The 13,676-nt window shown below is 43.0% G+C and overlaps 1 protein-coding gene across 2 annotated transcripts in view; it reads right to left on the reverse strand.

Annotated features, from left to right (window-relative positions):
- Positions 1 to 10,363: 10,363 nt before the first annotated feature.
- The window catches only part of CMTM6 (CKLF like MARVEL transmembrane domain containing 6), a 71,829-nt gene continuing 68,516 nt past the window's right edge, over positions 10,364 to 13,676 (reverse strand). For both annotated transcript variants that reach the window (XM_056520102.1, XM_056520101.1), the window contains exon 4: positions 10,364 to 13,280. In XM_056520102.1, the coding sequence (XP_056376077.1) occupies positions 13,125 to 13,280 (156 nt within the window). In that variant the 3' untranslated portion in view covers positions 10,364 to 13,124. The remainder of the gene's footprint in view (positions 13,281 to 13,676) is intronic.

A 13,676-nucleotide genomic window follows, 5' to 3' on the forward strand; every position in this document is an offset into this window, starting at 1 on the left:
GTACCTCCAACAAGGTTAAGAACCACTGGCCTAAACATTGTTGTAAAACAGCAAGAAAAAATGTTCAGCAATGGCTTGAGGAACATGACAAAAAAGGTATTGGTTTACTAATTCCCCAAATCTTAATGAACTCGCTTGTGATTTTTTTTTGTTACAATAAGTCTTGCCGCACTTTTTTTTAACTGTAAACTCATTCAAGAATTCCTCAAGTAAAAAAATAAAATAAAAAAATCCCATGTTTGCACTTCAAGAGATGGAATAACAATGGGGGACATTTATCAAGGGATTTAGAGCTCTTTTTTTTTTGCTTACAAAAGTCGCACAAAAAGTCACATTAGCACTTAAGCATTTTTTTGTGCTACTTTTGGCTGTAAGCAAAAAGCTACAAAAGAGCGTACGAAAGTAAATTTACTTTTTTACTTTGCAGTGGTCAGGGATTTATCAAGGTCGAAAGTCGCACAAAAAGTCGCAGGCCCTCAAAAACTGTGTTTTTGCAACTGTACAAAGGAGCCCGGGCTGGCATCACTCTGCAGCCACCCGGCTCTGTCTGATTCTAAGGCTAGGTTCAGACTACGGAATTTCCGCCTGCAATTCCTCTTTGAAATTGCAGGCGGAAATTCCGCTTGCTAAAATGTATAGTGTAGTGAATGGGTTTCCGTTCACAAATTCACACTTCGGAATTTGTGAAGCGGAATTTGTGAACGGAAAATCCGCTTGGAAATTTCCGCCTGAAGAAAGGGGTTGCTCTTTCTTCAGGCGGAAATCTGCGCGGAACACATTGCAGTCTATTGGAGACTGCAGTGTCCGCGCGGTCCTAGCGCCGACTGATTCAGTCAGCGCTGGCCGTACTCGGAATCTCCGAGCGGAAATTTTCTGCCTGGAGATTCTGTAGTCTGAACCTAGCCTAACCCTGCTACCCTAACATAATGACATCCCCCCTTGTCTCCCACCCGCCTGCGCCTTGTCTGCTACCTGTTGCAAGACTGAAACTCCCAGCATGTCCATACAGTGAGGGCATGCTGGGAGTTGTAGTATTGTAGCGGGCGGACAATGTGCGGCACTGGCGGGTGGAAGACAAGGGGGGGGGTTATGTAAAGCAGCGTCCCCATCCTCATCATTATATTAGGGTAGCGGGGATAGAATCAGAGGAACCCGGGCGGCTGCAGAGTTATGTCAGCCCGGCCTCCTTACCAGGCGCTGCGGAGATAATAGTTGACGGAGCCTGGGCGGCTGAAGTGAGGCTAGCCCGGGCACCTTACCACGGTGCCGCAGGATATATGAGGAGCCCGGGCGGCTGCAGACTGGGCTCCTTTTAACATACCTCCTGGCCGCAGAGTTTCTATTTCCCCTACTGTAATTTCATTTTTCCCAGCTGGGTCCCGTGTTTGGCCAGGACCGAGCAGCCAATCACGGGACCCGGCAGGAAATTTGATATTACATTAGGGACTAAAAGCTCCACGGCTCCGCTAGATGTTAAAAGGAGCGCGGGCTGGCATCAGTCTGCAGCCGACCAGGCTCCTCATATATCCTGCAGCGCCGTGGTAAGGAGTCCGGGCTAGCATCACTTCAGCAGCCCGGGCTCCGTCAACTATTATCTCCGCAGCGCCTGGTAAGGAGCCTGACATAACTCTGCAGCCACCCAGGACTCCCACAGCCGGGCAGGGAGATGTGTAGGTGCCGTCCTTGCCATCCCTCAGCACTGCGGTACACGCCGAGAGATGGCAGGGACGGCTTCTGGGAAGAACCGGTACCAACAGGCCCGGAGCGTCAAAAATGGTGCTCCTGGGCCTAGGTGGTAACAGGCTAGCGTTATTTAGGCTGGGGAGGGCCAGTAACAATGGTCCTTGCCCACCCTGGTAATGTCAGGCTGTTGTTGCTTTGTTGGTATCTGCCTGACACTGAAAAAATAAGGGAACCACACACATTTTTTCAATTTATTTATTAAAAAGAAAAAAAATGCACCCCTATTTTCAGTATCAGCCAGATACCAACCAAGCAGCAACAGCCTGACGTTACCAGGGTGGGCGAGGACCATTGTTACTGGCCCTCCCCAGCCTAAATAACGCCAGCCTGTTACCGCCTAGGCCCAGGAGCGCCCTTTTTGACGCTCCGGGCCTGTTGGTACCAGCTCTTCCCGGCACCCCTGTGGCAGTGGGTACCGGGGAAATAATTGTAGGTTAGCGCTAGCTGATTTTGGGGCTAACGCTAAGCCCCAGCTTAGTAATGGATTCCGTCTATAAGACAGCTTCTTCTACTACCCCTGAAAATTCAATTATAAAAACACAACACATTGAAAAAATAATTTTATTAAAGAAAAACACTCCCGCACAACCCTCGTTAACCATTTTATTGAAATAAAAAAAAAAATTCTGGTCATCGTCGCAGTCCACCGAATCTGACGTAGTCCTCTGCATTCACGTATCTGAAATGAGAAGAAAAGAAAAACAAGAAATATGGGTTAGTACATTTTTTGCGCACTCCCCTGGGAAGAGCGCACATAATGCAGCGTGTTCCTAAACAGGGAGCCTCCAATTGTTGCTAAACTACAACTCTCATCATGGTGGGCTGTAGTTAAGCAACAGCTGTACTCTCCCTGTTTGGGAACACACTGCCAGAAAGGTTCTGTTCCCATTATGCAAAACGCATAATGTGAACAGAGATCTGTCCCTCTGTCCTTGGACTACTACTCCTATCATGTGAAAGAGTCTGTCCGATGATGGGAGTAGTTGTAGTACCGTGGTGCTGCTGAGGGATGGCACTTGCACATCCCCTGGCTGCGGACTTTTAGGACTACTACTCCCATCATGGACAGACTCTGCCCATGATGGGAGTTGTAGTCCAGGAGCTGAGGTGCAGATCGCAGCGGGTCTCTGCAGAATGATCCGCATTTAAGTTAAAAAGTGCACGGTACATGCGGCTACAATGCACTGCCCGCCGACTTCTATATACATAATTCCTAATCCCCGAGAGGTCAATAGCTTTCCACCAATCAGAGCTCCCGTCTCCCGGCGGGGATTATGAAATGTGACAGTGTATATATACAGGCTGGCGGCAGCGCGTTGTAGACGCCAGCTTGTATAGTTAATAAATGCGGATCGCAGAAGATCTCCAGAGAATGATCTGCTGCGATCCGCATTTAAATTAAAAAGATGGCGGTACATGCAGCTACACTGCGCTGCAGGTAGCAGGCGATGGTTAACGTGCACCACAGCGGGTGGGTCGATAGGCTGTGGGGCGCTCCTCTGGCTGAGCTTCACGGTCTAACAGCGCTATATGTGAATGGTATAGCTATCAGAACGCATCCAGCATCCGCTGGCCAGATGATCCTGATAGATATACTATTCATTCATAGCGCCAGAGGCTGCATATGTATATAGATATGCTGGGGGGCAGACATAGTGTTATCTGCCCCCCACAGTGCTTCTATATACATATACATATGCAGCAACCGTGCTATGAATGAATAATATCTATCAGCATCATTTGTGCAGCGCTATATGTGACAAGTATATCTATCAGATCGAATCCAGCAGCCGCTCGGCCGATGATGCTGATAGATATACTATTCATTCATAGCACGGCTGCTGCATATGTATATAGAAGCACTGTGGGGGCAGATAACACTATATGTTTGCCCCCCCAGCACATCTATATGCATATGCAGCCTCCGGCGCTATGAATGAATAGTATATCTATCAGGATCATCTGGCCGGCGGCTGCTGGATGCGATCTGATAAACTAGTCACCTATAGTGCTGCAATAGAAAATGAAGACAAATGCGCTGGCGGGGTCACATAAGCGGTGTAGAAACTGTGTCCCCGTCCACCTGAGGGAGGTTAGTGGGAATGGAATGAGCGGCCTGCAAAGCAGAAAACTGTGTCCCTGTGCGGAGTGTCCCATTCCGCTACAGGGCACAGTACACCGGCTCCTATATACACTGTCACATTTCATAATCCCCGCCGGGAGACGGGAGCTCTGATTGGTCAATAGCTATTATGAATTATGACAGTGTACTGTATATAGAAGTCGGCGGGCAGTGCATTGTAAGCGCATGTACCGCCGGCTTTTTAACTTAAATGCGGATCGCAGCGGGTCTCTGCAGAATGACCCGGTGCGATCTGCACCTCAGCCCTGGGACTATAATTCCCATCATGGGCAGAGTCTGTCCATGATGGGAGTAGTAGTCCTAAAAGTCCCGCAGTCGGGGGATGTGCAAGTGCCATCCCTCAGCAGCACCACGGTACTACAACTACTCCCATCATGGACAGACTCTGTCCCATGATGGGAGTAGTAGTCCAAGGGCAGAGGTTCAGATCGCAGCAGATCATTCTCTGGAGATCCACTGCGATCCGCATTTATTAACTATAAAAGCCGTCGGTACATGCGTCTACACTGTGCTGCACGCCGACTCCTATGTACAGTTCTTATAGTTCATAATCCCAGCCGGGAGACGGGAGCTGATTGGTTAATAGCTTTTCACCAATCAGAGCTCCCCGCTCCCGGCGGTGGGGATTATGAATTATGACAGTGTATATAGAAGCCGGTGGCAGCGCAGTGGAGCCGCATGTACCGCCGGCTTTTACAGTTAATAATTGCGGATCGCAGCGGGTCTCTGAAGAATGACCTACTGCGATCTGCACCTCAGCCCCTGGACTACAACTCCCATCACGGGCAGAGTGTGTCCCATGATTGGCACAGTAAGGACTGCTACTCCCAAGTAGCAGTCCTTACTGTGCTGTTTGCGCATTTTTTTGGCGCAAAAATTGAAGTAAATTGATTCTACAGTAGAAAATGCTCTAAGGTAAACTTAACCGTAGAAAAGGTGATGAAGAATTTTATTAAAATTATAGTTATAGTATGATACGGTTTCATACTCTCATTTCTGTTATACGCTTATAGTATTCATACTGGTCACACGCTCATTGCATTTGTGAAGTGCATACGCTTACAATGTGCTGATCAGGTCTGATATGTTTAGAGGTTCATATATGCTTTGCATTTGTTGCGGTTCAGATGCTCATACTCTTGTCCGCTGATAACTTTATAGTGTTAATAGGTTCACATAACATTTCTCTACACATATGTAGGTTGATACTGTTTATACGCTCATAGTATAACTTTTACACGGTCATGGGCATTCATACAGGACATATGGTCGTAGTGTCATGCGGGTGATTGGCTGGTAGCATTGATGTTGTTCATGTGCATGTTACATTCATGTGGGATTTACGCTTATAGCGTTATTCTGTTGATATGCTTATAAGTATTATACTGGTTTTCGTTCATTACTTTCATCCAGTACATACGTTCACAGTGTGCTGCTCATTACTGGTATGTTTCATTTCACGCTATTTTAATTTATGCTGTACATACACTCATAGCTTATACTGTTATACGCTTATACCAGTTACAAGGTTCATACGATCATTGCCTCCATGCAGTACATATGCTCATAGTGTTGTGCTGTTATTTGCTTGTGGCAGGTATTTGTCGCGTGCTCATTTCATTCATGCAGGTCACACGCTCATAGTTTTATACTGTTTATCTGCGGTTAGCATTCATGTTGTGCATACGTTCATTGTATTCATATCATACATGCACTCCTAGTTTTACTGGCAGGCGTTGTCAAGCTGCCACGATGGTTGCACTCGGTCGCAGCGATTACTATAAATAGCCACTATCAGGTATGTGCACACGTTTGTAGCATCGCTACTGTTCATATATAGCGTTTCACTATATATATGTAGCTTCTATACTGTTCACATGTAGTATTTCTCTGTTCATCGCTTTATGCGGTACTTACAATTGTGTCAGTCCATAAATTCATAATGTTTCTTTACAATCTCATGGTACTTACATTCCCAGCTGGTGTATGATATACGATTCAGTACATCACGTTGATGCACACGACAGTAGTTTGTATGCGGCTAGGATTATTATGTGCACGTTCCTAGTGTTGATTAGCAGTTGCATCTCTTGCTGTACATATATTTACCATACACGTTTACAGTATTCATATCATGCTTAAGTTTATAACAGCTATATCGAGCTCATATTTCTTAAGCTATGTCTGCAGGGGGATGCACCACATAGATTGTTACGGATATGTCATCAGTGCAATAACATCTCAAGTAGCCAGTTGCATTTGTGTATACTGTTAGCAGGTTATTCTGTACATAAGGTTAGCTTGTTTATGCTGTTCATACAGTGGACAGAGGTTTCATTTTGGTTAGGGTATTTGTCACAATTTGGTCATTGTTGTTACTGACACGCCTTTCAGAGCAACACGCTAGCTCCATACAGGTTTTGTTGTCAGGAATACTCATGATGTTACCTGACTCCTCTTCAGGTTAAGGGGTCAATGTCGGTTGCTAATGACTCGTTTTCAGGGCAATTTTGTTTGATTTGTATGCTTGATTACGTTATCTCTTAGTTACAGTAGACATTTTCAACTATTCGGCATAGTTGCACGTTGTCTTTTAATATTTCATTAAAGTTGTACTTATAATGGTGTCAGACCATAAATTCATAACGTCCTTTACATTCTCACAGTACTTACGCTCCCAGCTTGGGTATGATACATGCACCAGTACATAGCATTTGTTGCATACAACCTTAGTTGTATGCGGGTAGAATTACTATGTTCATACATTCCCAGTGTCGATTAGCAGTTGCATCTCTTGCTGTACAGATATTTACAATACACTATTACAGTATTCATATCGTGCTTACGTTCATAGAAGCTATTTCGAGCACATATTTGTTAGCCTGCCAAGTCTGCAGGGGGGATGCGCCGCATGGGTTATTGTTACGGACATGTCTTCAGAGCAATAACATATCGAGTAGCGATTTGTATTTCGGTATACTGTTAGCAGGTTATGCCGTACATACGGTTAACATATTTCATGTGGTGAATACAGCGGAAGTAGGTTATTTGGTTAGGGTATTGGACACAATTGGTCATTGTTGTGACTGACACACTTTCAGAGCAACACGGCAGCTTCATACAGGTTTCTTGTCAGGAATACTCATGATGTTACCCAGTTGCCTGACTCCTCTTCAGTTTAAGGGGTAATGTCGGTTGCTACTGACTCGTTTTCAGAGCAATTTTGTCATTTGTTATGACCTGACACGCTTTCAGGTCAGATACAACCTCGTCTTTGTCCTATAACGAAATCGAGAAATGCAACAGATTCAACTATCCGGCATAGTTGCACATTCTCATTTTAGGATGGCAGGCATTTAGTTGCAGATATATTGTCTATTTAATACCCAGTTACATGAAACATTTTTCAGGATCGGGGAATGTATCGTGGTTGCTGCTGTCTCATTTCAAAGCAACTGATTTTTGATGTGGTCGTGGAGGTAATCTGACACGTTTTCAGATCTCATACAATCTCACTATTGCATTTCACACTTACGTATTAGGGGAAAAAATGGTTACAAAGACCTGTCACGTTTACAGGCACGATGATTTCACAAAGACCTGTCACGTCTACAGGCTTGATGGTCTCACGGGGACCTGTGACGTGTACATGCAAGACAGTGTCACAAAGACCTGTCAGGTCTACAGGCATGATGGTTCACCTAAACACTGGTCACGTCTGCAGGTACGTTGCTCAAGCAGGGACCTGTCATCTGCAACGGGTCATCACTCCCAAGTCCAGTTGGGTCAGGATATTGGCTAGTTAGGTATGTCTGTTGGTACAGTCTTAATCAGGTAAGGTGCCTTCGTGAACCTTGTAAGGCGACATGACCCACACGGTCTATCATGTAGATAGGAATTTCTTTCATTTACCTGTCTGTTTAGTTTTGCCTCTTAAATAGCAGGGGATTGGTGTTTGTCAGACCTGCCATGAAGTTAGCCCTTCAGTGTCCATTTGAAGTAATGTCACAAGTAGGGATGGTAATAGGTATAGTTCAGTTAGTATATTTGGCAGGGCGTGTTCTCTTCCGCCTGTAAAGAAACGACCTGAGGATGTTACTACCACAGTTTCTAAGGTATGGTTACCACCTCTAGTAGCCACTAGTTGGTCGAGGCTACTCTTTCAGCACCCAAGGTATAGTCTACTTTGTGTATGTGAAAATTGATGCTGGGTGTAGGATGTGTTATTTCAGGAATTGTATTCATCCTAGCATGGTTGCTTTTTGCCCTCTATAGGCATGCCCTCATTACGCGGTTATGGCACAAATCAGACCACTATACTAGGGTAAAATCTTTGTACATGTGTGGAGCCATGAGCACAAATTAAACTTTAAAGGGGTACTCCGGCCCTAAGACATCTTATCCGCTATCCAAAGACTATCCATAGGATTTGCTGGGGACCCCCGCAATCTCTCATGCAGCACCCACCTGTGTGAGCTGCACGTAGTGCTGGAGGCTCAGAGTCTGAAGCCTCACGACCACCGGGCTGGAGTATTTTGACGTCAAGCCCCTTCCCATAGACTTGCATTAGGGGGCGGGACGTGACGTCACATGAGGCGGAATCGTGACGTCTTGATACTTCGGCCCCATAGTCGTGAGGCTTCATACTCAGAAACTCCAGCTCTGCGTGGAGCTCACACATGTGGGTGCTGCATGAGAGATTGCAGGGGTCCTCATCGACGGGACCCCCGCGATCAGACATCTTATCCCCTATGCTTTGGATAGGGGATAAGATGTCTTAGGGCCGGAGTAATCACAAATCATTACATTCACATATTTAGAGTGAAAACTATCAGGGAACATTGTACAATAAAAGAATGTTCTAACTATGTTGGACAACTTTTAGCCTGGATACAAGATGGGATATGGTTGGATATGGAGGCATAAAAGGTGTTGTATGGCATCCTACCTCACATTTGACCACAGATGTAGCTGCGTCTGGAGATCCTGCACACTCATAGGTTGCCAAAGCTGAAGTCCCAGCTGCTTCCATAAATGTTAGATAGGCGATTGGACAGGACAAGAAAGTGTTGCAATCTGGCGGAGACATTCCTGGGAAACTCTTGCTGTGGGGAGAGCATTATCCTGCTGAAATATTCCAGTTAGAAGCCCTGCTGTGAGTGCCAGCACATATTGCTTACCTGTTATTGTCCCTCATATCACTACTAAGGGTGACCGATGGCTCCCCAGATCACAACAGAAGTTGGGACAATAGGGAGATTTATGAAAACTTGTGCAGAGGAAAAGCTGACCAGTTACCCACAGCAACCAATCAGATTGCTTTCTTCATTTTTTAGAGGCATTTTCAAAAATGAAAGAAGCAATCTGATTGGCTGTTATGGTAAACTGGTCAACTTTTCCTCTGCCCAATATTTCATATTGAATGTGTTGTTCCACAGCAAAGGCAAGATTAAAAGATCCCAAACTGGTTCCTGCATCTATTATCCTGATTGTTTGGAACCTTATTAACTAACCACCGATACAGTTTGTGTTTTAATAATGTTTTATGAAATATTTTAAGTAATGCTATTATTACTCAGTCTTGTTGGTTTGATGTCTGTTTAAAAGAGTTACCATTATGGAGGTGGTGGTATGGACAAACATGTGCCCTCCCTGCACAATTACATAGCAGTTTAATAGGCTCTATAAACTGTTTACACCAGGGGTCCTCAAACTTTTTAAACAGGGGGCCAGTTCACTGTCCCTCAGACAGTTGGAGGGCCAGACTTTAGTTAAAAAAATATATAAGTGTGCATAGGAATTTATTCATATATATCTTATTAGTGGACTACCCCTTTAAGTATGTAAGTACGTAGCACAGTTCCCCCCACATTAGGTTGTAGTTCCCCCACATTAGGTTGGCAGTATAGTTCCCCCCCACATTAGGTGCAGTAGAGTGTATGGCTGGAGGCTGTATGCCTGTGTTTTCATGGCCCACTTCAGTGCTCCGACCACCACTCCTCCGGTCCGCCCATAGCAGTAGGTCACAGGACCAGTGGTCGGAGCACCGAAGCTGACGTGCCGCTGGTAACACTTACCAAGCTGGCCAGCGCACGTCCTGCTCGCTGCTCCGCTCCTTCAGGCTCTGTTGCTATGGCTGCACGCACGGGACGTCAGGGACGTCCCTGCGTGCGCTAACTCCTGGCGGCCCCTGCGCTTTTAAAGCAAACGCGGGGCCGCAGATAGGTAACCGGGGCATCACTGTGTCCCGAAAACATTTTTTGGGACACAGGGATGTCCTTAGGCAGCGGTGACAGGCGGGCCGAATAAATGTCTGCGGCAGACCGCAGTAGTTTGAGGACCCCTAGTTTACACAGTGGTTCGGGCCATCTAATAGGGCCCTTACAGAGAGCACAAAATCACCAGACCATGGTGTATGCTCTTGTTTGCTAAATGCAAGCACCTGTACAATAAAGAAATAGACAAGAATCAAAAATACAAAGTGGTTTAATTAATTTCTTCAATATTGTATATTTACTTGTGGCATAAAATCACTGAGCTGAAAGATTAAAAATAGCCAAATATCATCATATTCAGTGTCCTGAACAGTAAACACATACATAAGAGAAATATATACCGTACACATCGGCATCCAAAGATTTAATAACCATTAAGGTCACAGAATATTCATTCATGTGTTTTCCAGCAAATTAATATAAACTCTGATGTATCACCAGAATGGAGACGCTAATTATTCTCTTTTTGGCCTCTGTTGGGTTCTGGGGGTCTATGGATAGTTTTCGATATAGTGTACAGATGGCAAATGTGCACTGCTAGTGTAACGAGGCCTTATCTTTTCAATATGCTCATTGAAAATGCAGAAAAGCAGTAGAAAATAAGTGTTCCCTTAAAGAGTAGCCGATGGCTTTTAGCCTAAAAAATGCTCCTTAACTTTATGAATAAATATATGATGGTCACATTACAATTAAGCAATTGATTGTAGATTATAACCTCCAATAAGTTGGGATAGCTGGTATATGCTAGATGTATTTCCATCAAGTCAGTACTGCCATTCATTCATTTTAGTAGCCGTTAGACGACTCTCTGGATTAATACTTGCTCCAATAAGTGTGAACACGCGTAGATTTTAGTTTTTTTCTAACCTACACAAAATGTTTAGGAAAATGCGAGCTAAATGTCTCATATTATATGTACGGATTGCTTGGGAAATAAAAAAAAAAAAAAAAGGGAGAAATCATATTTAAAAACATTAAATTTTACATTTTAATCAAATATCACAAACCTAATTTCAGCATCACTCCCTTTACTGTTAAAAAAAAACCTGTTCAGTTTCAGTAGTTGTCACTTCACTGCCAGCGAGCCTAGGCTATTAGAAGGTTTCAAAGCCATAAAAGAAAAAATAAAAAGAAGAAAAAAAAAAATATTTAAATGAAATAAAAAAAAATTTACAGTCTGGTTCCCTTGCTGCACTGGCAACTACATAAACATAATTTTTAAATTATAATTAACCAATTAGATTACATTCAGAAGTAGCCGTTTAATAACCAAAGTAAATCTGCCATATACTTCATCACCAGATAAGTCTTAGAAAACAGTTTTCCAAATAGCCTATTTGGGAACTCAAACGTGCTGATGTCTTATGCTCTAGAGAATCACGTTCATGCATTACAAGGACATCCTACTGATTTCTATGGGACCTGTGTAATGCTTCTTTTCCTCCTTTGCTGGCACTGTATAAAAACCCTGAACACTTGCTGTTGGGTTTCAGAATAAGATGCAGAAGATTTCTGGGGGTCCCAGCAAAAGTACAGCTTGTGATCAGAATTACCACAGGTAATACTTCTAACAAAAGAGACTTGTACAAATTAGACACCTTTTTAAGTGTCCTGTGTTCCATAGATCAGACAGTTTGCGCCACATGTGCTTTCTGCAGCAAGTTGTATAAAACTTTAAGGGTACTTTCAAATGCGCCCCTGTCACTTTAATGGGAGCTTTAGGGCTGAATTGTGCTGCCTGATCCTGTTCTTTGAGCCCGTTGTACCGGTTGGGACATTTACTTTTCTAATGTTGTTGTGCATTGTCTGTGATCCTTATGTTTAATCACATCTCAATAAACTAAGTTTAAATAAAAATGTAATGCAAAAGTGAGAATCTTTTACTCCACTTTGCCCTGTATATGTGCACTGGTATATATAACCTTACTACTCCTGTATATATACAGATTCAGATTACAGTGGTATGCTGGTTACCTATTGTATTCCTCTGTTATCCCCTCTTTACAGTTACCGTATATTTTTCTATTTTAGGTATAGTAAAAAATGCATAGGGATGTATAAAAACATATAGCTATACATTTAACATATGCATGAATTTGCACATATACCCTAAATGTGCATTAAAATCATGAACTAAAACAGGAAACTACCAAAAGTACCCAATAAACATGTCCATCACTGCCCAACGGAGGCAAATCAGTGTCATTTTGGCATTTATACTGTTGGTACACTTAATTTCCTTGCAGGACACTTAAGCGTGAAATAGCATTGTAAACACTATTCCATCCAACAGGTTCCTTTAGAAAACATATCTGTTAAAACGGATACCATATTAGTCTTAGGGTGACAGATGCTAAAGTATGCTGTCCATCACAAGCATCTAATATATGGCTATATCATGAGCTTTCTAGTAGCTGTTGGTGCTACTATAGCCTATTGGTGACAAATCCATTAAACAGATTCTTAACATGGATAAAAAATTAAAAAGGTATCCTGTATTAGTCAATGGATTATGGATGCCACCAGTGGCTTGTGTATCAGCCTATGCTTAGCATATACCCCAGGTAGAGTGCCCAATGTATACATTAAAAAATGTGATGTAAACCCTTGTTTAGTGCCAAATAATATTTGGATTTAGGCAACATTTGTTGCAGCCTAAAAAGGCACTTACATATTCTCACATAACATAAGATGATAGAAAATAAATAATACATTGAAGTATTCCATCATGCATAAACTATTATCTGGAATGAATAAAAACATTTTTACAGCATACAGAGATGTGGAAAGGTAACATTTTTCTGCATATGCAAATGGAAAAGGCACATTATGGATTGTATTCTGCAAAATAGTGAATATTATTTACATAAAATAAAAAAACAGACCATGAAACTGAATGAATTTCATAATAAACAGGTTTTCCCAGGGTATATCTTCTCCACCAGAATCTGTATCCCGGATGATTAGGCTGAAGCTTGCACTGGCACGTTTAGTGGTTGGTTCTCTACTGTGCCATTTGCCCCAGCTGCTGTTGTCTCCTTACTTTGTGCTATATAGCCACTTTTATACATAAAAAACAATTCCGCTAAAAATGCAATGGAGGCGAAGAATCCAAAAGCCTAAAAGATACAAAAAACAAGACATTACAGTGTACCTCCAGCTACATGTGGAACTTACACAATGAGGTTTTCTAACATATTTAAGTTATTTGGCCTTTTCCCTATAATAATGCAGCACATACTGCCTATTTCCCACCCTGCACTTTACCCAGATGCCAAAGGAAAGATGGACTTTGGTCTATGCTTATATTTTATCTATATATATCTATATATATCTATATCTATATCTATATCTATATCTATATATATATATATATATATATATATATATATAGAACAATGCTGGTGGAGGAGCACCGTATATCGGGATTTGAAATCCTTGTGGGTGCCAAACTTCGGGAACAGACCACTTCCCAAAAATACAGAAGAAAGGTAGAAGCGGCACTCCAATGTTGG

This window comes from Hyla sarda, chromosome 5 (assembly GCF_029499605.1).
Source record: "Hyla sarda isolate aHylSar1 chromosome 5, aHylSar1.hap1, whole genome shotgun sequence".
Taxonomy (NCBI): domain Eukaryota; kingdom Metazoa; phylum Chordata; class Amphibia; order Anura; family Hylidae; genus Hyla; species Hyla sarda.